This window comes from Phyllosticta citribraziliensis (assembly GCF_038025025.1).
Source record: "Phyllosticta citribraziliensis strain CPC 17464 chromosome Unknown J3D65scaffold_4, whole genome shotgun sequence".
Lineage (NCBI taxonomy): Eukaryota > Fungi > Ascomycota > Dothideomycetes > Botryosphaeriales > Phyllostictaceae > Phyllosticta > Phyllosticta citribraziliensis.
Genome location: NW_027117341.1, coordinates 1,992,382 through 2,012,303, shown reverse-complemented (window position 1 = coordinate 2,012,303; position 19,922 = coordinate 1,992,382). Strand labels below are relative to the sequence as shown.

The 19,922-nt window shown below is 57.8% G+C and overlaps 10 protein-coding genes across 10 annotated transcripts; 7 read left to right on the top strand and 3 right to left on the bottom strand.

Moving 5' to 3' along the window:
- The first annotated feature begins 106 nt into the window (after window positions 1-106).
- J3D65DRAFT_620322 (Elongator complex protein 5) lies at window positions 107-1,512 on the top strand. The gene is made up of 3 exons (XM_066799853.1): window positions 107-306; window positions 393-540; window positions 632-1,512. The coding sequence occupies exons 1-3, from the start codon at window positions 145-147 to the stop codon at window positions 1,384-1,386; spliced, it is 1,065 nt and encodes a 354-aa protein (XP_066657215.1). The 5' UTR covers window positions 107-144; the 3' UTR covers window positions 1,387-1,512.
- A 132-nt stretch (window positions 1,513-1,644) lies between these two features.
- Window positions 1,645-3,045, top strand: J3D65DRAFT_620320 (uncharacterized protein). Its single transcript, XM_066799852.1, has 2 exons — window positions 1,645-2,358; window positions 2,404-3,045. Exons 1-2 carry the CDS (start codon window positions 2,136-2,138, stop codon window positions 2,829-2,831), a joined length of 651 nt encoding a protein of 216 aa, XP_066657214.1. The 5' UTR covers window positions 1,645-2,135; the 3' UTR covers window positions 2,832-3,045.
- Window positions 3,046-3,264: 219 nt separating this feature from the next.
- J3D65DRAFT_550121 (glycoside hydrolase) lies at window positions 3,265-5,817 on the top strand (the record flags this gene model as incomplete). Its single annotated transcript, XM_066796986.1, has 3 exons — window positions 3,265-3,499; window positions 3,557-4,613; window positions 4,659-5,817. The coding sequence occupies 3 exons, from the start codon at window positions 3,265-3,267 to the stop codon at window positions 5,815-5,817; spliced, it is 2,451 nt and encodes an 816-aa protein (XP_066657213.1).
- A 788-nt stretch (window positions 5,818-6,605) lies between these two features.
- J3D65DRAFT_645267 (major facilitator superfamily domain-containing protein) lies at window positions 6,606-8,068 on the bottom strand (the record flags this gene model as incomplete). Its single annotated transcript, XM_066802201.1, has 2 exons — window positions 6,606-6,623; window positions 6,680-8,068. 2 exons carry the CDS (start codon window positions 8,066-8,068, stop codon window positions 6,606-6,608), a joined length of 1,407 nt encoding a protein of 468 aa, XP_066657212.1.
- Window positions 8,069-9,518: 1,450 nt separating this feature from the next.
- On the bottom strand, window positions 9,519-10,928 carry J3D65DRAFT_601952 (uncharacterized protein; the record flags this gene model as incomplete). Its single annotated transcript, XM_066798072.1, has 6 exons — window positions 9,519-9,530; window positions 9,564-9,845; window positions 9,916-10,122; window positions 10,182-10,317; window positions 10,542-10,803; window positions 10,862-10,928. 6 exons carry the CDS (start codon window positions 10,926-10,928, stop codon window positions 9,519-9,521), a joined length of 966 nt encoding a protein of 321 aa, XP_066657211.1.
- A 1,617-nt stretch (window positions 10,929-12,545) lies between these two features.
- J3D65DRAFT_550110 (uncharacterized protein) lies at window positions 12,546-13,406 on the top strand (the record flags this gene model as incomplete). Its single annotated transcript, XM_066796985.1, has 2 exons — window positions 12,546-12,571; window positions 12,626-13,406. The coding sequence occupies 2 exons, from the start codon at window positions 12,546-12,548 to the stop codon at window positions 13,404-13,406; spliced, it is 807 nt and encodes a 268-aa protein (XP_066657210.1).
- Window positions 13,407-13,897: 491 nt separating this feature from the next.
- J3D65DRAFT_302983 (uncharacterized protein) lies at window positions 13,898-14,981 on the top strand. Its single transcript, XM_066795213.1, has 2 exons — window positions 13,898-14,052; window positions 14,099-14,981. The coding sequence occupies exons 1-2, from the start codon at window positions 14,012-14,014 to the stop codon at window positions 14,835-14,837; spliced, it is 780 nt and encodes a 259-aa protein (XP_066657209.1). The 5' UTR covers window positions 13,898-14,011; the 3' UTR covers window positions 14,838-14,981.
- Window positions 14,982-15,111: 130 nt separating this feature from the next.
- On the top strand, window positions 15,112-16,218 carry J3D65DRAFT_620309 (uncharacterized protein). Its single transcript, XM_066799851.1, has 2 exons — window positions 15,112-15,147; window positions 15,217-16,218. The coding sequence occupies exons 1-2, from the start codon at window positions 15,125-15,127 to the stop codon at window positions 15,989-15,991; spliced, it is 798 nt and encodes a 265-aa protein (XP_066657208.1). The 5' UTR covers window positions 15,112-15,124; the 3' UTR covers window positions 15,992-16,218.
- On the bottom strand, window positions 16,014-17,646 carry J3D65DRAFT_303034 (fructosyl amine:oxygen oxidoreductase-like protein). The gene is made up of 3 exons (XM_066795214.1): window positions 17,288-17,646; window positions 16,621-17,236; window positions 16,014-16,574 (listed from the first exon to the last, which is right to left on the bottom strand). The coding sequence occupies exons 1-3, from the start codon at window positions 17,463-17,465 to the stop codon at window positions 16,037-16,039; spliced, it is 1,332 nt and encodes a 443-aa protein (XP_066657207.1). The 5' UTR covers window positions 17,466-17,646; the 3' UTR covers window positions 16,014-16,036.
- An 87-nt stretch (window positions 17,647-17,733) lies between these two features.
- On the top strand, window positions 17,734-19,595 carry J3D65DRAFT_666604 (C6 zinc finger domain protein; the record flags this gene model as incomplete). The annotated part of the gene is made up of 3 exons (XM_066802936.1): window positions 17,734-17,821; window positions 17,883-18,007; window positions 18,057-19,595. 3 exons carry the CDS (start codon window positions 17,734-17,736, stop codon window positions 19,593-19,595), a joined length of 1,752 nt encoding a protein of 583 aa, XP_066657206.1.
- Window positions 19,596-19,922: the final 327 nt, after the last annotated feature.

Sequence of the window (19,922 nt, the reverse complement as noted above, 5' to 3'; positions counted from 1 at the left end):
CAGTCGTGGTTACAAGCCGGGATTTCGCCGAGAAAGGGCCGTGCGGGCATGGATCTACGCGAGCTTTCCTCAGGCCTGCAGGTCACTGGCAACCCAGCCCAAACAACTTCACCTTTCACCAAATCACCATCCATAAAAGAAAAGATGGCGTCGTCAAAACAGGCCGAGCACAGACGAGCGCACAACCTGCTGCTCATGGCCAAGCTGCTGAGCTGCCGGGACAACATGTCGCCCTTTACGCTCATCATCGACACGCTGGAGAAGAGCGGCAAAGGCGTGGTGCGGGAATTTGTGCGACGAGCAAATGTGCGAGTGCTCTGTTCATTCTAAGCCGTTGTTGAAAAGAGCAAGAGGGATTAGTGTTGCTGATTTGTTCGGGTCTCTGTGCGCAGGCTGGAAAAATCAAGATTGTGCTGGTCAGCTTTGAGACGCTGAAGAAGCCTCGGGTCGTCGATGTGCTCGTCCATGGCACCAAGCAGACGCCGGCGGTGATGCAGCGGGAGCTGCTGAATGTTTTGGCTGAAGCCAAGGGGAAGCAGAGTAGGTCTACTTGTTTGCATTTTCCAATTTCTGCTTCTCTGCGTTGTCTTGTGTCTCGCGGTCGAAGAATACCCTGGTGACATTTTTCCAGAGGTCCTACTCGTCATCGACAATCTGAATTTCCTCTGCGACCTCCCCAGCACCAGTTCCAATCTCCCCGAGTACCTCTCTTCCTTCCTCGGCCCCAACATTTCCCTCCTGGCCACCTACCACGCCGACGTGCCGCTGTCGTCTCCACACGACCCGTACGCTCCGCACCCCCTCACCCTCCTCAAGTACCTCGTCACCACTATCCTGCGGCCGCACTCTCTGCACCACGTGCTGGCCGAGAAAGCCGCACGCGACAAGAGCCAGGCGAGCCCCGTCTTCGGGCTCAGCGAGGAAGTCGAAGGCGTCGTGGGCGGGCTGGGCCGCAACGCAGGCGCCGCAGCCGACGAGCGGAGCGGGAATTCCGAGCACCTGCGCCGAGGAGTAGTGCTCGAGATGGAGTACCGGCGGAAGAGCGGCAGGGGCGTGCACGAGTGGTTTTTCCTGCCGGAGCCGGCGAGCGCGCGCAGCCCGCAAGGTGCCGTGTCCAAGGAGCAGCAAAAGACGGCGCAGGTCATGCTGCTGGATGACCATCCGCTGTATCGGCACGTGCCGGCTGTGGGAGAGGGAGCCCAGGAGGGAGAAGACTTTGATACGACTTTCAACTTGGGGTTGACCGAGAAGCAGCGCAGGGATAGGGAGGGCGTAGTGTTGCCGTATTTCGATGCGCAGAGCGGAGAGGGTCCGGGTGAAGGAGGTAGGATCCTGTATGACATGGGAGAAGAGGACGATTTTGATGAGGAAGAGGACGAGATATAAATCTGCTGTGGAGCAAGCTGTCCGTGGACATGGGTGCTGCACCATTTTTCAGTTTAACATGCTGGGGAAAATCCCAGAATTGCATATAGCCGTGTCCACCTATACACCTCCCATCATTATTTGGATAAATACTCAAATTTGAGTCGGAAGAAGATGTACATTTTGCGAACAGTGAGGGCAGAGAGATACTCCGCACGGACCTCCAAAGGCCAGCTTCCGTTTCTTACTGCTAGACGGCCAGCCCTACACCTCCGCTACCCGCAAGCCATCCATCTCATCCACCACCACCACCAACGACGTCGCTCGACGCGTTTCTCCCCCGCCGCCTGCTGCTCTTCATCCGTCCGAGGAGAGCGATCCAATACCCCGCGTCGCTCGACCTCTTCACCGTCGATCGCTGCAGGAAAAGCTCTACCGCACAGCTTCGACCGCGCACGAGGGATCCGCCGCCGCCTCCAGATCCTGCAACAATACCAGTGCAAGGCCTGGTCTCCATCTGCCTTTTAGAAGTCCCAAGGACACTGTCGCTCGCTTCTTCCGCCTCCTGCTGTTTACCAGGATTGCTTGGAAACGTCCCAGCCGCGGCAAACCTTTGGGTCCGACGGACTGCGAACCTCTTTCACGCCTGGAGAAAAAGGCTTTGGACGAAGTACTCCGGGACACAAGTCTCCTTGTGCTCTCCCTCCAAACACCTGCCCTCAGGCTTTACTGTGCCAAGGCCTGATTTCGACAAAAGCAAAGACATCACTATGGTCGACCAGGGATTCAGGCGCAGACCTGGGCGCAGGCCGGACTCTGCATCAATGTGGGACAACGACGACACGAGCAGACCACCGCCAGCCCGTGGGCCTAGAGACGGTGGAAGAAAGGACGGTGGCAGATTTCGCTCGCGGTCAAGAGACAGGCACGACAACAGGCGGGGCGGCGACAAGCGCGGGGATAGGAGTGACAGTCGGGACCGGCGGAGACAAGGTATGCCAAACCCGTCTGAATAGCGACTTTTGCTAACCAGAGCAGACGACCGCGACAGGTCCCGCTCGCCGCGCCCGCACGACTCCCGCGATCGAAGACGAAGCCCACCGCGTGGACCTCGCGCTCCTGCCGCCGAAAAGGGTGGTGCTGGCCGTCCGCGCAAAGGCGCAGGCTCTCTACCTTTTGCCGGCGGGCCAACACAACCCAGCGCGCGGCCATGGGAAAAGGAGTACCAACCGCCCCAGGCCAATGGCAACACCAATGGCGAAGCCATGGACGTGGATAGGGAAGATGTCGATCCTGAGGAAGCGGAGATGCACAGAGTCATGGGCTTCAGCAAGTTCCGGTCAACGCACGAACAAAAAGTGCCCGGGAACGAGTTCAACTATGCGGTTAAGAAGGAGAAGGTCACACAGTACAGACAGTACATGAATCGTACCGGAGGTTTCAACAGGCCGCTCAGTCCCGGCTAGGCGTGGCTATGGGGTCGAGGCATGGATTGATCCAAGATCAGTGGGCAAGGAGAATATTATTGCAAGGGTGTTTACAAGCATAGGCTTTGGCGTCGGAGCTTGCAAACTGGGACAAAAAGTGGCCTCTTGTACATCACAAAGCGAGGCTTCAGAATGAGAGCCTCCCTACCGAGATACCAATTCAACAGCACTTCCAAGCACTTATAGAGCAGTTCCTCTTGCAATGCGATGGCTTCGTCTTCTTGAGCTCCGGCCGTGACGTAAGCTGTTTGGTCAAAGTGGTGGCCGGTCGCGCCGAGCGCCACGTCTGCTACTTTGAAGCTGTCGAGCTCGAGCTGCTTCACCACCGACCGGAGCTCACCCCTCCACCAATTCGATCATGACACCCTTACGAGCGTCGTCGGGCTTTTATCGAAGCTCCGCACGCTCGCCAATGGCCTTGCTGGCCTGCATCCTCGCCGCACTAGCCCTCTTTACGACTCCGCTGGTCGCTGCGAACGCCGACACCTCCGCGGCCGTCAAGGAAATCGACAGAGCCACCAACGCAAGCTTGCTATGGGGCCCCTACAAGCCGAACCTATACTTTGGAGTCCGGCCACGCATTCCCAAGAGCTTGGCTGTGGGGTTGATGTGGGCCAAGGTTGAGGACTACACCTCGGTGCAACACAGTACGGAGCTCGAAGCGGAGGATTTTGGAGCAGCAACGCTGATGGATATATGATCAGACTTCCGCCACACATGCGAGCAGCACGAGGGCATGGCCGGCTACGGCTGGGACGCATTCGACCCGCGCCGCGGCGGTCGCCAAACAATCCACGACGCCGGCAACCAGATTGACATTTCGACCGAGTTTGTCAAAATCCCCGGCGGCGAGCACGGCGGCAGCTGGGCTGTCAGGGTCAAGGGGACGCCGCGCCCGGACGCGCCCGAGAACCTCAAGACAACCGTCATCACGTACGCGAGCCTCGAAGGGCTGGGCAACGTCGGCGTCAAGGACGACAACGCGGAGGAGCCGGGCTACCAAGGCGACGTCAACTTTTTGGGCCAGACACCGGAGCTGGGCAAGTTCGTGCTCAAGGTGACCAAGGGCAAGGGCGAGCATCCGGGCGAGGAGCACCCTGAGTACCAGAAGAAGCCGCTGGACCACACGTTTGTGCACAGCTTCCAGGTGCCGGAGCAGGCCATCTGGCAGGTCAAGAACGTGCTCTTTGCGCACCTCAAGCAGAATGTCGAGGCTTGCGTCGAAGAGTACGGCCAGGAGCACATGCCGCCGCCGGAGCAGATTTACACCATCATCAACAAGCCCGGCTTGGGCTCGCTGCATCTGGTCCAGAAGGTCTTTGAGGGCGCGTTCGAATTCGACGTCCTATACTCGTCTGCCTCGGCGCCCAAGGAGGTCACTTCGGAGGTGGTCACCGAGGAAATCAAGGCCATTACGGGCGACTTTTCCAAGCGTTACGACGAGGTCCTCAAGCCGCAGGCGCCGTTTGACGACGAGCACTACGAAGAGTTTTCCAAGTCGCTCTTCTCCAACCTTGTCGGCGGCATCGGCTACTTTTACGGCGACGAGGTCGTTGACCGGTCATACGACCCTGCGTACGAGGATGAGGATGAGGGCTTCTGGGAGCAGGCCGCCGAGGCGCGTGCGCGCAACGAGCCCAAGCTTGAGGGCCCTTATGAGCTGTTTACGAGTATCCCTTCGAGGCCGTTCTTCCCCAGAGGATTTCTGTGGGATGAGGGTTTCCATCTCCTGCCAATCGTGGACTGGGACATTGATCTGACGTGAGTGTTGCCCGTGACCGTTTTAGTTGTAGCTAACAGACCAAGGCTCCAAATCATCAAGTCGTGGTTCAACTTGATGGACGACGACGGATGGATTGCGCGCGAGCAGATTCTTGGAGCAGAGGCTCGCAGCAAGGTGCCGGCCGAGTTCCAAGTCCAGTACCCGCACTACGCCAACCCCCCTACGCTCTTCTTCATTCTCTGCGCCTTTACCGAGAAGCTCAAGTCCGAGGTGCTGTCTACCGACCAGGAGACCGTCGCCGGGCAGGCCGGGTCGCTGTACCTCCAGAACCACGCGGCTGCGGTGCAGTACCTCAAGGACCTGTACCCGCTGCTCAAGAAGCACTACTTCTGGTTCCGCAAGACGCAGCAGGGCGACATCAAGTCGTACGACCGCGAGGCGTTTTCGTCCAAGGAGGGCTACCGCTGGCGCGGCCGCACTCCGCGACACATCCTCACGTCCGGCCTCGACGACTACCCGCGGGCGCAGCCGCCGCACCCGGGCGAGCTGCACGTCGACCTGATCAGCTGGATCGGCATGATGACGCGGTCAATCAAGGACATCGCCAGCTTCCTGGGCGAAGACGACGACGTGGACGAGTACGCCAAGTACTACGAGGCCATCGTGCGCAACATCGACGACCTGCACTGGTCGGCGCTGCACCAGGCGTACTGCGACGCGACGGTCGACGCGTACGAGGAGAGCACGCTGGTGTGCCACAAGGGCTACATCAGCCTGTTCCCGTACCTGCTGGGCCTCGTGTCGAGCGACGACAAGCTGGGCGCCGTGCTGGACCTCCTGGCCGACCCGGACGAGCTGTGGAGCGACCACGGGCTGCGCTCGCTGTCGCGCCGCGACGCGCTGTACGGCACCGACGAGAACTACTGGCGCTCGCCCGTCTGGCTCAACATCAACTACCTGGCCGTCGCCGCGCTGCACGGCACGGCGACCAACGCGACCTCCCCGCACGCCGCCCGCGCCGCCGCCCTCTACAACGACCTCCGCCGCAACCTCGTCGACACCGTCTTCGACTCTTGGCAGGACACGGGCTTCGCCTGGGAGCAGTACGACCCGGATACCGGCAAGGGCCAGCGCACGCAGCACTTCACGGGCTGGACCAGCCTCGTTGCCAAAATTGCCGCGATGCCTGAGGTCAAGGTCGCGAAGTGGGCGGACGCCGATTCGAGGCATGATGAGCTTTGACGGTTGCCGCGCTTGACGTGGGCGGTGGCGGCGGTCGTTGTTGCTGGTGGAGGAGTCGTGGCGCGCAGGCGGCGCCGAGTTGGGCGGTGGGTTATGGCGGGCGGTGCGCGGTTCGTCCGCGTTGTGTTGGCCGGCTGGTCTGATCTTTGTCGCGCGTGGAGATGGTGATGGGATTGGCCGCTGCCAGGTGCTTGGGATGCGAAGTATGTAGTGTAGAGTAGAATAGAGTTGAGTAGGGTAGGGTCGAGGTCGAGGCTTGTGGCCAGCCAGCCTAGCGCGTCTACCGCCGTTTCTTGTACGTATACTTATCGCATCGTCCTTTGTTTGTTTGTCTGTCATGTAGATGTAGATCTCTTTGCTGCTGGGTGGTTGGTGTCAGTGGTCGGTAGTCTCAACCAGGACAAAAGGCGATGACATTAGTGGAAGAATGGGTGGTCGTTGAGTGGTATATAAGAAAGTCTACATAAGCGCGCGCACGCTCAAACGGACGACAGTCAAAAGCGTTGGAAACGAGGAGAATAGACTGAAGAAAAAGAATGAGTAACAGATGTACATCCCCCCCCCCTCTCTCTCTCCCCCCTCATCTCTCCCGCCTATGTAGTCTTCTCATCCCTCATCGCTCACCTACAACCCCCCCTTTCGCCGCCGCTGCGCCACCCGTCCTCACAGCCCCTTTCCGGCCATCATCCGCGCCGACAAGCCGGTCAGCGTCGTCGTCGTCGTCGTCTGACAGCGCGCCGGCCGCGAACTCGGGCGCCTCGACCAAGCTCGCGAGGCTGTCTGCGTCGCTATCGCTCTCGCTCTCGCTGTCGCGTCCACGCCCGCCATCGCGTCCGCCATCGCCCTCCAAACGCGTCCTGACAAAAAAGACCAACAACCCGACATCGTACGCGGCCTTCAGCGCGCCCGCAACGACGAACGCGACCCAGAACCTGCGGCCGCCGGCCAGCAAGCCGGTGAACGAGGGGCCGGCCGACTGACTCAGCGTCTTGACGACATTGACAATGCCCATGACGGCGGTGCGCTCGGTGGGCAGCACGACGGCGCTCAGGAAAGCCGAGCGCGGCGCCTGATCCATACTGGCGAGCAGGGCGCGGGCGACGAGCAAGGCCGCGGAGGCGCGCAAGCCGCGGGGGGCGGGGAACAGCGCGAGGAAGAAGGCCGAGGGCAGGTGCGTGAAGGCCATGGTGCGGACGAGGCCGATGCGGCGCGAGAGGGGCGAGGCGAAGGCGTTGCCGATGCTGCTGGCGAACCAGGCGCACGAGGCGATGGTGCCGAGCGTCGATTTGCGCGTGTGGAATTTGCGGTCCAGGAAGAAGTTTATCAGGCTGTAGGGCACCATGCCCGAGGCGAGGGAGTCGATGAGGAAGAGGGAGCAGAGTTTGAGGAGCGTGGCGCGTGTTGAGGGGGAGAGGGAGGTGATGGGGTTGGTTTTTTTGGGAGGGGGTGGTGGGGGTCGTGGGGGAGTGTTGGGACGGGGGTGCTCGTTGGTGTTGGTGTTGTTGTCGTTGTCGTCGGCGCGGTCTTGCATGAGGAAGCCTTCCTGCTCCGCCTCCTCGCCCTCTTCAGCTTGCGCCGGCTTGACGGCGTCGACCTCGCACTTTGCACTCAGCAGCAGCGTCAGGGCGCCCTTGAGCAGGCCAATGACGCCGTACAGATTAAACACGGCGCGAAAGGCCGACAGCTCGTTCCAGCCGCTGAAGCTCTTGATGTGCTCGACGAAGAAGCCGCAGCCCGCCGCGCCCAGCGCCGTGCCCAGCGTGCCGACGACGACGTACCACACGAAGACGTCGGCGCGGGCGTCGGGCGGCACCAGCTGGGCGAGGGTGCTCTCCTCGACGGCGCGGAACGGCCCAATCTCGTTGCCGCTGACGCTGATGACGCCGACGACGGCGCCCGCCAGCAGCACCCAGTAGTTGGACGAGACGGAGAAGAAGATGCCGGCGAGCGCCATGCTGACGCTGCCCAGCAGCAGCGTGCGGCGGCGGCCCAGCGCGTCGGCGACGAGCGTGAGCAGCAGGCTGATGGCCACGTCGCCGAGCAGCGTGAGCGTCATGAAGAGGCCGATGCGCGCGTCCGGGATGGAGAGGCGCTCAAAGAAGAGGGCCAGAATCAGGGCGACGCCGCCGTACGCCGCCATGCGCAGGAAGCGCGTCGTGTAGATGATGTAGACGTCGCGCGGGCAGGCCAGGACGGTGCGGATGCCGAGTTCGGTCAGCACTCTGCCGCCCAGATCGCGCAGGCGAGGCATGGTGTTGATGATGATGGCGGGACGTGTCGTCGCGAAGCCAAAGAAGCAAGCAGCGTGGAATGATGGTTTTGTTATCTCTTTCCCTCTTCCCTTGCTGCGACGGGGGCCACGAAAGGGATTACGCCAGCCCAGCCACAGCGAGATTAAAGCAGACGACGACGACGGCCGGTGATGGGTGGGAGAAGCAAAAAGTGGGGTTGCGCAGTCGACGAGAGAGCTGCTCGCTGTCGACTTCTTTCGAGTGCTGTTCCAGGAAGGCTACCGCGACGGCCAAAGTTCGTCACGGCATGACGTCGAGACGACCAAGGATTCTGGCAGTCGGACTGGGCTGCATCGAGGTGATGGTGTTGTAGTTCTTGCTGTGGATTTTGCGTGCCGGGCAGCTGCCGTCTGGCAGGGAATCGTGCATGACGCGACGGGGACGCGCGGCCCACGTGAAATGAAGCGATGCTGCTCAAATTTCTTGCGTGATGACGAGTCTTTACTGAGATGGCCGAAACGGAGTGTTTACTGCGAGTTCAGGGTCTAAGGAGGTTAATATAAGCTTTTTATGGATGGTGGTATGGTCTCCACGTGACTGACCCCCTGTCGAGAACCCTGTCGTTTGTTTGTTGGCTTATCGTCTCCTCTTCGTCTTTGCCTCTTGAACGACCATCTTTTGCGCTGATACTGACTCTCTTTCTCTTGTCCTTTCCAACAGCTGCTTGTTGTGTGACACTGCGAATGACCGCACCACCGCGCGCTGGCTCGCGTTGCCGCAGGTTCGCTTGCCCGCACCGCAAAGGAACACACAAAACTCGCCCATCCAGTCCCACGTCTCCCCTCCCACATCTCTCCACAACCACAGCGTGCCGACCAATCCCATCTATCCCCCGTCATGACCAGTCTTGCCACAACAGAAATACACCTTAGCCACAAAGCAGCGCTCAACCAACCACGTAGAGCCAGACAGCCACCGAGCAGCCCTCGGACCAGATGGCGGGGCGCCCCTCGCTGCCGCCGAGACGTTCGGCTGTGCCTGTCTTTGCCCAAAAGCGTAACTCGATCTCCGTTTCGTTCCTTGGGTCGCTCGGCTCCGCCCGTCGTGTCAGATCGATCCACCCGGAGCTGACAGGCGGCGACGGCGTCGACGCTGACGCGCTGCGCTGCGCGTTTGTGGTGAGGAAGGCCTAGGGGTTTGGAAGAGGGGTTGCTTTATTTGTGCTATTCTGCTGCGCTTCCAAGACTCGGGTTTTTTTCTTTTTTCTACTGCTGTTGAGAATGCCATTGCGACGATCGACTGGCACGATAGAGCCATGGTAGTTTCGCCCAGCGCGACTGGCTGGACGGTCCTGGACCTTGTTCGTGAGAGAATGCGTATTCCTCGCCCACGCTGGCGTTGGCGCGATGGACTTTAAGCCCAACGCTCGCATCATCCCATCCCTCCCTCCACTCCCTCTCACCACCGCACTCAACGAAACGGCTGCGCAGACGGCGTATGCCACGTCGTACGCACCAAGACGCCATCCTCCCAGCGATCGTAAACGCAGCAAGGCCGCAATCTCTCGCCGTCCAGCTCCACAGGCAACAAAACATACGCCGGCGAGCGCAACGGCGCCGCGCCGCACAAAACGCCGTACATGCGATACGAGATGCGAAACATGAGCTCGCCACTGCGCGAGTCGCTGCGCGGGTACACCTGCTGATACGAGCCGCGCAAGTCGACGGGTTGGAACGCGTCGGCGGCGGCGGTGGCGGTCGTGGTGCGCAGGCCGATGTACAGGTCCACGAAGGCCGGCTGGCGGTTGGGAGCGTTAGTGGTGTGGTTTTGGGTGCTGAGGGGAGGGTGGGACGCGGGCCTCACGCACGTAGTCGGCGTAGTAGTCTGGGTTCTGCCAGACGCGCACGTCGATCATGACTTGGCCGAGTGCTGCGCTCGTCAGGCGGCGGCGCGTTTGGCAGCCGATGGCGGCGTAGGCGGGGGCTAGGCCTTCCCAGAGCTCTAGCTGCGAGTTGGAGCTGTTGATGCTGGTGGTGCACGAGCTGTCGGTGCACGAACTGTCGGTGCAAGAGCTCTGGTTTCGCGTTCTGGTTAGGAGGACGTTGGGTTTGGAGATGTTTGAGATCGACGTACGCTGTCGTCGCTTGCGCTGAGCATGCTTGCGGCTGGTGAGTGCATTGGAAAGAGCTTGGGTTGATCGTTGTTGGTGTTGGGACAAGGGCGATGTGGGATGGATGGATGGTCGTGTGGAGTCACTGAAGCGAAAAGTCTATGACAAAGCTTAGAGCTGGGTCAGCGGACGAGGACGCCGGCGGGCTTTGATGCCATGGTCACGGGCGCTGAGAGTCTCCAGATTCACACACCATCACTTTACCACCTCGACGCCACGGCTCAAGAATCCAACACAGCGCAAACTCAACATTTCCACTCAGCAACCAGATCCTCTACCACTACACGCCAACCATCCAACACGACGCACTCCAAACACCTCACGCCCCAGCCCTCTGCGCCTGCTCCACAAACGCCCCCAAATACGTCTCCAAATCCCTTGAAACCTCAAACAACAGATCCCTCAGCGCAACGGCGGCATCCGGATGCGTCGTCGGAGCGAAAATGATGCGCGCCGGCCGGTGGTGGTACGTCTCTTGGTACATGACAAGCGCCGTCTGCTTGACGGCCACGGCTTGCGCGTCGTGCGTGGTGTACATGACGACGTGGCGGCGTGCGTATTCGGGGTACCGGACTGCTGCGACGTCTGTGGAGATGTTAGAAAGGAGGGTTGGGTGGATGGGGTGGATGGAGTGCGAACGAACCTAGGATCTGGTCGCGGTAGGTGTGGATGAGGGCGGCGTTGGTGGGTGAGCTTTGAGGCGCTTGCATTGTGGGAGTAGGGTGATGTCTTGATGTGTGGGTCTCGTTCAGCAGAGCGGTAGTGGGCTGGCGTTGGTCTTATAAGCTGGCTTTTTCGCCTTCTTACTTGTCCCGTTGTTTTGTACGGCTGCCTCAAGACAGCAATTTGCTATTGGATTGCCAATCTGCCTTTGTGAGCAGGCATCACGCTTACATGTCTCAGGAATCGAAAGTGAGCTCAGACGGAATTCCAACATGGGAAGGTTTCAATTGTGTTATTAAGACACTGCAGGCCGTAGTAGCAGCGATGCGCTGAATTTTTCCATCGCAAAATGCCAACGAAGCTCTTAGAATCACTCGGACCACAAAGCAGCTGTCGTGCTGTCAAGTGACAAGACAAACCAGGTATCCGCAAGTAGACAAGGAGCATTTATGCGCACAAAACCTTCATTCCACGAGAACGCCGCGTTCCCGCCGCCAATCCCGATCCCACAACTCACAGCCTAAAAGCTAGGAAGGCTAAGGAGCTTGCGCTCGAGAACGTCGAGCAGCTCCTCCAACGCCATGTGGCGATTGACGCAGACGCCCATCGAGCGCTCCAGCACAGTGTAGTAATCCGCGATGACGCGGTCGTTGCGGTAGCGGCCCATGAGGACGGCCTCGTACTTTGTCGCGCGGACGTCGTCGGGGTCGAGCACCTTGAAGACGAGCTTCTGGTCGACGAAGTTGGGGTAGAAGACTGCGCCTGAGTCTGCGTGTTTTGGTTCAGTTGGTTGTGGGTTTGGGTTGGGGTTGTGGGAGAAGTGGGGCGACCGACTGAGGACTAGCTCTTTGATGAAGTTGTACTCCATCATGCGGTCCGTGTTGTTGCCGAGGAAGGACCTGCCGTCGGTTAGCTTTGGGCGCTTGCTTGCGAGGGACAAATGCTTACGTGCATGGTGTGGACGGTCGGGACATTATTGCAGCTTGATGTTGTCTTGCGCTTGCGCTGAATGGCGTACTGATGTTTGGGCGGAAAGCTGCTTGGTCGGATTGGTGGATTTTGGGTGGTGCAATGCTGAAAGCTTGGGGCTGTGTTGTTTTTGCTAGGCGTCAAGCAGACGGTTGGATTGAAAATTCCTGCCAGCAAATTCTGTGCATTTGTGGCTCACATCCACTATCTCCCATCTGCAATAGAGCGAAGTGAATGCTGTGAATGAAAACTGAGCCTGTTGCAAAATTTTAAATAGTAACGACAATGCCTCTTGTCCGCCAACAACACGCAATTTCTTTGACGACAGTCTTCCGCAGTGGCTCCCTGTAGGCTTGCAAAAAATGAAACCGTCGGTTCACCATTTTCATTTCGTTGTAAGTGCTTGCGAAGTTGAGTATGCCCACTCAGGGTGTCTTGTGTCGAATTCTTTTGGTCCACATTCTAGCCCTGTACGCGACATTGTTTCTGAGAGTTTCCAGACGTGTTTCGAAATAGTTTTTGAAGCGCCATCGTCCATGTTGCGGTTCTCCGCGCAAAGTGATGGCGTCAGGGACCATCGCCGGGTAATGCACGGGCGTAGGGCTTAGTGCGCCACTCGGAAGATCAACGCGACGGACCGCTTCCGTGCAAAACTTTAATCTCACCTCATCCCAACAACCAACTCCACAGCAGCCATGTTCGAGCTGCCAAACGCCAAGCGGTAAGTCGCTGACCAGTCGCGCAACTGGCTTTTGACTCATGACGTTGCTCGTAGCGTCCGCCGTGATGAACTCCACTCGCCTGCATCTTCTACCCGCTCATCGCCGGACCCGGACCTCACAAACCTCTTCCGCGCAAAGCTGCAGTCGCGCATCGAGCTGGTTGAAGCGCAGCCACAAGGAGTCATTCAGCCTGCTCAAGGTGCCCACGATGCGGGCTCGGAGGATGAAGAGCTAGAGTTTCGTCTTTTTGCCGCGCCTGCCAGAGGCGGCGACGGTCCTGCGCCGCAGAAAATCCGCCTTAAGTCGCCAGATCTTGAGAATGCCGAGGGTGGCTTTGTCAATCCAAAGCGCCCAGACTCCTACTACTTTGCAGGCGTGCCGAGCGATGAGCTGCAGCGGCAACACGAGTCGGTCGCCGTTACGGGTGATCAGGTGACGCGCTGGGCGCAGCAAAAGTGGCCGGGCTGCGCGCTTCCCTGGAAAGTCACGAGCATTTCCCTGGACAAAAAAGCGAGAGAAACTCTTGGTCTTTCTGACAACGTCTCAACGTCGCCTGTGACTGCGAAGAGAACGAGAAAGGGAAAGAAGGCGCGAATCGCCGTACGGACGAAGTTGAAGGAAAATGCAGAGGCCAAGGAAGCGCAAGCAAAAGCTCAGGCCGAAAAGGAGTTGGCTGAGAGAGCAAAGAGGGCCAAGAGGAACCGGGACAAGAAGCTGAAGAAGAGGCAGAGAGACAAGGCGAAGAAGGCTGCGGCAGGCGATCAGGGCGAAGGCCAGGCGAACGGTGAGGTTAGCGGCTCAGATGGAGATGATGCATCGATTTCAAGCTCTTGATTCACCGCCGTTGGCAGTCGATCATCTTGAACAGCAATGCCAGCTCCCAAATGCTTTTGCAAAATCTATTGGCCGAGATGGCGGTGAAGGATGCATGGTGGACTTTGGGCGCCTGTGACGAGCACTGATTTGTTCAGTCGACGCTGTGCCCCAAAGTGGGGCGACAGGGATGCAAATGAGCCGGATCAGAATCTTTGCGCGCCTACCTTTTCCACGGTACTTGATATTTTTCTCACAGCTTTTTGTGCTGATGCTGCTTACCGAAGTATACACCAGGAAAGCCAGACTGAGCGGGAGTGCGGAATCAGCGTTCCGTCAACTCGGCGACATGAAGTACTGCAAGGGAACTCATGCCCCAGATCGCAATTCTCTATAGAACAAATATCAATCGGCCCAGAGGTCACGGAAATGGAACGAAGGCTTCATGCAATCATGGCGCCTATTCATTCAACAACGGGCGGTGATGATACGCGGAACAATTGCTTGTTTTGGAGGTCGACGCCGGGGAGGAGGAACCCCGGTAGAGATCTGCGCGCAACTTCGAGCGCGACTTTTAAAGCCCGCGCACTCGCGTTCTTCCACGCAACGACAACTCGAAAATCAAAATGCCTTACTTCGGAGGATCCCAGTTCCCTCTGTTCCACAAGTATGTACCATCTCCATCTCTGCGCTACCTGCTGACAGTGTTGCAGAATGGGCCGGCGCGGCTTTTTACTCGCCGCATCCGGTTCCATGATTGCTGGCGTGGTTGCAGGAATTCATCTTGAGCGGAATCGCACCAAGGTCACAATCGCGCCAGTCAATAAAACGGTTCAAAAAGCAAAAAAATTTGGAATGGACCAAGAGCATCTACCTTCATACAAGAGGGACACCATCGACGCCATCAGGGCGTACCGAAGAGCACAAATTGATCTCGACGATTTGATTGAGCAAAGGCTTGAACATCCTTCCGCTCCTACCAAGGAATCGAAAGCACCCAACGACCAACAACCTGTCGACATGTTTTCGCTGGCCTCCGCGAATATGAGAATTAGATCTGCAGCAATCTTGATGTTACAAGCGGCGCGACTCCGTTCCATAGAGCTAGAATTGCTTGGCGAAAATCACCCAGACTTCGCGAGGAAAACCGACGAAATGAGTAACCTTCTTCATGGAGGTCTTTACCGACTCTTGAAAGTTGAAACGGCCGATGCGACGCTCGAAGGGCGTATTGCCGGCCTTGAGTTCGTCGATACTCCAGTAGAGAATTTTGGGAAATGGACCAACAACCTGGATGGATTGCGATTGTACTGCTCGTTTGGCTTCAAGTCAGTGCCAGACGATCTCTTCAAAGGGTGTCTTGATCAAAGAAATGATGCTGGGCTCATTTGGGTCACTTTTTCAGAGAACAAAATGACTTGGGAGAAGACTCGAGAGGAGAATTCAACTTGAAGTCAGGGTCAAATTTCTTCTCAACGCTGAAACACACAAAGAGATTGCAAGGGGGAAATCCTGTCACGGAACGCATGTGTATTTACTTTTTCTCATTGTCACGTCAACGCCAGGGATGCTGTGTAACAGGCAGGAGAGGCTCGCTCTGATTGGACTATCAAGCTCACTACGGTGCAGGCAGAGTTCGCACAGCAGCACCTTGCAGGAGGTGCAACGTGAAGAACTTGTTCAAGAATTCGGCGCGCCCCTCCTTCTCTTTCTTCACGCAACCACACCTCCACGCGACCATGACTTCTTCACGTATCTTCCAGTACGTGTGACTACTCTGACGGATAAAACTCTCTATTTGCGGGCCGCATGCTAATGACGCCACTCTCAGAACGGGCCGCAGGTTTCTTAGCGCTCATATTGGTGCTGTCATCGGCGTTTCCTCACTGCTCGGAGTTGAAGTGGGAATTGGGATAGGATTGCGCCTAAACCCTGGCGTAGAAGACTTTACCTTTGCGAGAATGCACTTGAAAAACACAGCCATTTTCCACGAGATCGAGATTATGGAAAAGCTCCGGGGGACCAAACCAGAGCTGTCGAAGTCATTGCAAACGGCGCGAGCCAAAGCCTACGTCAAAGGTTACTGCATCAGACACGAGGGACTCACGTCGTGGATGGCCGCCGACATGATCAATTTGGACATCGGGCTCTGGGAGAACAAAGAAGAGCTGGTCGAGGGGAAGAAAAAGCGTCAACTTGAACTCTTCTCTCACGCGATTGCATGCCTCGGCGTATCCGAGATGCTAATTGCAGGGCTCGACAACGACGAAACGAAGTGCTATGAACTGGACAAAGAGAAAACCCAACAAATCATCAACTGCCTAGACGGGATTCGACTGAACTTGTCGTTCGGACTGAAGCCGTCGTCTGCTCAAGCAAGCTCCAACAACGGGCTTCAAATGGCTGGAAGACTGGAGGATTTGGCCATGGAAGTGGAAGCCGACGGCAAACTACCGATGCAGTGGATCAATTCTCGACGACAACCATTTTGCGGGATGAGCTCGGGGAGAAAGCTCAGTGACGAGGAGCTGCAGGATTTCTCCAGATTGGCACAGGAATCACAGGCGACGCACGTTTCCAAACTTTTCAGCGAGTATGGCTTGTGATTGAACAGGCATGGGCCACAGGGCCGAAGCGACCCAAAACTTGCTTCACAGAGCCGCGGGCCTTGGACGAATGGCCGTCCACTCACCGTCTTTGACATCTTGGAAATCCATCACTTGATCACCACCGCCGAACCTGTGCAGCGTGTCTTTCCAATCTCTATTCACCGCAGTCTCCGGCCTCCACCTCCAACTTCTCTTGACGCGGTCATCCAGCTTTCCCTCCATGCAGTCGGCAATGTAGCGGCCGATGATGGGAATGTGCATGAAGCCATGTCCGCTGGCTCCGACGCCGAGAATCAGGCTCTTGTGGTCGGGGTGCGGCGTGATGAGAAAGGCACGGTTGGGCGTATCTGCGCACCAGCATATCCGCGCAAAGCTAAAGGGACGCTCGGCGAGATGCGGCATGGCCTCGCGCAGGAAATGCCGCGCGCGCTGCTCGGCTTCAAGGGGAACTTGGTGCTTGGCAAAAGGGACGGATGAAGTCTTTCCTGTTGCTGGGTCGGTGAGCAGATTCAGGTACCCCGGATGCTCGTCGCATATCTTCAGCTCGTGGTTGTCTTCGTCTGGCTCCATGAAGAAGCCTCTGTTTTTGTGTCAGTGACGATTATTTTGGGAATGGAGAAACTGACCGCTCTACATTGAAGAGCACTGGCAGGTTGCGGTACAGCTTTGCTTCTTCTGGAGTCATTTTAATGTGCGACAGCGTCCAGGCTGTCGGTCTTAGCTGGTCCTTCATGTCGACCAATTGGGGAGCAGTCGCTCCGGCGCAGAGGATAGTTCGGACGGCACGCCACTCCTTTCCATCGGCAGTCTTTGCACCTCTCACATCGCCATTTTCAAAGATCAAGCTTGTCACTTGACCCTGCGGACTGCCAGTGACTAGCCTGACACCGAGCCGCTGCGCTTCCATGGCCGCCGACACTAGCGCCTTTCTCGCATGGACCCAGCCGGCACCAGTGGACTTGTACCAGCCTTTCCAGCCGGGAAAGCTGCCAGTCAAAACGCCGTCCGGCATCGTTTTTCGAAACTCTTCAGGGGTGTTGACTTCTCGAAAGCCATTCTCTGGAGTAGGTTGCTCGCGGACGAGCAGCCACTCGATCGTTTCGGGCCGTGTTCCTGCAATGATGTAGCCCGTATCATGGTAAAAGGGCTTGAAGACTGGATCCGTCCGCCAGGCTTCAGTCGCGTCGTCCAGCAGTTTGTTGTTGGCGTATTCTTCGTCGTTGTCGCGGCCTGAAAAGGAGCCTGTCGTTCCGTCAGGCTTCAACAACCCATGCCGAACGAGTCAAGGCATACCTTGCTCTACGATCTTGTTCACATCGTTGCCTGCGGAAATGGCCGATGGGACAGGGTACGGATCGAGGACAGTGACGTCTTTGTAGCCACGCCGTGCCAAGTGCAGCGCCGTGGAGCTGCCCCACGTGCCGCAGCCTACAATGAGGACGGAACTGGAATGATTTAGCTGAGAGGCCATGAGCGAGGGCTTTGCTCGCCCTCGAATTCATTTCGGCGCCATGTCTTATGTAGGCCGACGTTGGTGGTCGAGAAGCCACATGGGTCGACGGGCACGGGCCGCTGGCGATGCGGGGCACATGGCGTTACGCTGCGCGTGGACCTTCCACACCTCTCCGTTTACACCCAACGCCTCAATCACACAAAGATATCGGCAACCGCCGCATTGTTTACCGGCAAGACTCAGCCCAGTTCCACGACGAAATCGATACTCTGCGGTTCCAAAACAGATGCCGCGTCGTAAGGCCACCAATGGGAACCAGCCCCCAAAGTCCCGCTCGCGGTCCGGTTGCTTAACCTGCCGCAAGAGGAAGATTCGTACGTGCTACGCTGTACTACGCCTTGGCTTTTTATCCTCCGACTGACGTGCCTTGTACAGGCTGCGATGAAGGCAAGCCGACGTGCTCCAACTGCCAGTCCAAGAACCTAGAGTGCCAGCGCGGCGTCGCCTTGAAATGGGAGCAAGAGTACGCCAGTCGAGGGCTTGCGTTTGGCAGATGTGGAGTATGACAAGCGGAAAAGACATTGACAGAGTACATCTGACCTCGGACAGGTTTGGAACAAGAACGGAAGTTCCTCAGATGAACCGCCGAACGCTGACCCGGAGGCTCTGCGGTGGCTCCCTCTGCCTCAGATCCAGCCCTACCATTTCGTAAACAGCACCGTCGATGGATTTGAAGACAACCTGGCCGAGCAAGAAGAGCTGAGCGCGTTGTCTGGTCATTATGGCGCTCTCATCACGATGCCGGAGAGTCCCGGATCTCCATGTTCCTCCGCTTCGGGACTCGAAACATCAGGCCAATTTTTCTCCCTTCCCTACGTGACAAGTCCTCGCGGGTCATTTACGTCGCCCATGGACTCGATACTCTACTCTCCAAAAGCATTTCCTCAGCTCGAAGATCGCTCGCTCGCCTCGCTGTTAAACTACTACCTGGACCGACTATGCCCTCTAACGACACCCAGCGTTCGCTCCAAGTCTCCTTTTGCATCTTTGGTCGTGCCCTTCATTTTATCAGCTTCTCCAAACGCTCTCGACTCAGTCCTGGCCTTGGCTGCACGGCATCTTGCCAAAGCAAATCGCTCGTGGAAGCCAGTGGCCATGCAACTCGAAGGAAAAGTGTTGCACACCTTGAGAAAGCGTTTGATATCGGAAGATCCCTCCAAAGTCGCGCTGGACCCAGAGGTGCCGATCATCATGATGATGCTCTGCATGTACGAGATCATCAACAAGTGCGACGAGCGGTGGGTGATACATCTCAAAGGCGCGCGGGACCTGTTTGTCACGCGAAAGAAACTCCTCGCGGGAGCCACTCCCGACTCTCTTCTCCATTTTTCCGAGCGCTTCTTTGCATATCAGGATGTCATTGGACGCACAGCATGCGGCGAGGTTCCCATTTTTGGCCGCGACTACTGGAAGTCGGATGACCAAGAAGTCGACGCTTGGCTTGGCGGGAGTCCGGAGTTGATTTCGATTGTATTTTCCATTACCGATCTTTGTCGTCTGCAGCGCGTGGATCCAGAAGCGGCGTCCAAGGACAAGTTTGCAATCGAGGCGGAAAAGCTCGAGCGGCGACTTGCTAGCCTCGTACAAACAATGCGCGACCCTGGCGACGAGCTCCTATGGCGATCTGCCGAGATGAAGCGTTTGGCGACAGTAGTGTACCTCTACTGTGCTCTGTATGGAGCGTCGCCAACGACACCCCTTGTCGTCGATCACGTCCGGCAAATCCTCAAGCACGTGGCCTACTGCGTCGACCGGGACATTACAGCAGCCCTGACATGGCCCGTATTCGTCGCAGCGGCGGAGCTGGACCCATTGCAAGACGAAATTTGGACGGACCCGGAAACCAAACAGCCAGTATACGGGCGGCCACTCATCCTCAAGGCGCTCGACCACATGTCCAAGACGAGCGTAGCCAACGCGCTGAAGACGCGGTCGGTGATAACGGCCGTGTGGCAAGAGCGCGAGATCAAACCAGCAAAGTCGCCGCCGCCGCCGACGACGACGGGGGCGACGCCGAGCGGGGCATCCGAGCTGAACGACTGGGGAATCTTCGTCGCTCCCTTCAGCCGCAACATGAGTCTGGCGTGAACCGAATCCCACTTGTGAAAAAATGGTCTCTGACTTTTTGTGGCAGGGGTGACGAGGATCAACTGAGTGAGCCGAGTGTGGGGTGGGTTGCTCGGCTGGCTGGCTGGCTGGATGTGATAAGCAGCAGCGGCGGGGGCCTCTCCTGCAGCGAGACCCGCTTGGACCTTCACTCCATCTTTCCTTCCTTCGCCCATTCTATCATCTATCGAGGGCCCCCGTCAATCTTGACCGAGGATATGGATCAAATCAGATACGTGACGGCGTAGGTTGCGATAGTGGTGGCGGCAGAATAGATAAATATCATCTGCTCTGGCGGCCGGCTGGTCT

Coding starts and splice junctions, on each gene's coding strand:
- J3D65DRAFT_620322 (XM_066799853.1), top strand. CDS start 145: ATGGCGTCGTCAAAACAGGCCGAGCACAGACGAGCGCACAACCTGCTG. Junction 307..392: donor AATTTGTGCGACGAGCAAAT/GTGCGAGTGCTC, acceptor CTCTGTGCGCAG/GCTGGAAAAATCAAGATTGT. Junction 541..631: donor TGAAGCCAAGGGGAAGCAGA/GTAGGTCTACTT, acceptor ACATTTTTCCAG/AGGTCCTACTCGTCATCGAC.
- J3D65DRAFT_620320 (XM_066799852.1), top strand. CDS start 2,136: ATGGTCGACCAGGGATTCAGGCGCAGACCTGGGCGCAGGCCGGACTCT. Junction 2,359..2,403: donor TCGGGACCGGCGGAGACAAG/GTATGCCAAACC, acceptor TAACCAGAGCAG/ACGACCGCGACAGGTCCCGC.
- J3D65DRAFT_302983 (XM_066795213.1), top strand. CDS start 14,012: ATGCCTTACTTCGGAGGATCCCAGTTCCCTCTGTTCCACAA. Junction 14,053..14,098: donor CAGTTCCCTCTGTTCCACAA/GTATGTACCATC, acceptor ACAGTGTTGCAG/AATGGGCCGGCGCGGCTTTT.
- J3D65DRAFT_620309 (XM_066799851.1), top strand. CDS start 15,125: ATGACTTCTTCACGTATCTTCCA. Junction 15,148..15,216: donor ACTTCTTCACGTATCTTCCA/GTACGTGTGACT, acceptor CGCCACTCTCAG/AACGGGCCGCAGGTTTCTTA.
- J3D65DRAFT_303034 (XM_066795214.1), bottom strand. CDS start 17,465: ATGGCCTCTCAGCTAAATCATTCCAGTTCCGTCCTCATTGTAGGCTGC. Junction 17,237..17,287: donor GAACAAGATCGTAGAGCAAG/GTATGCCTTGAC, acceptor ACGGAACGACAG/GCTCCTTTTCAGGCCGCGAC. Junction 16,575..16,620: donor GTGCTCTTCAATGTAGAGCG/GTCAGTTTCTCC, acceptor ACACAAAAACAG/AGGCTTCTTCATGGAGCCAG.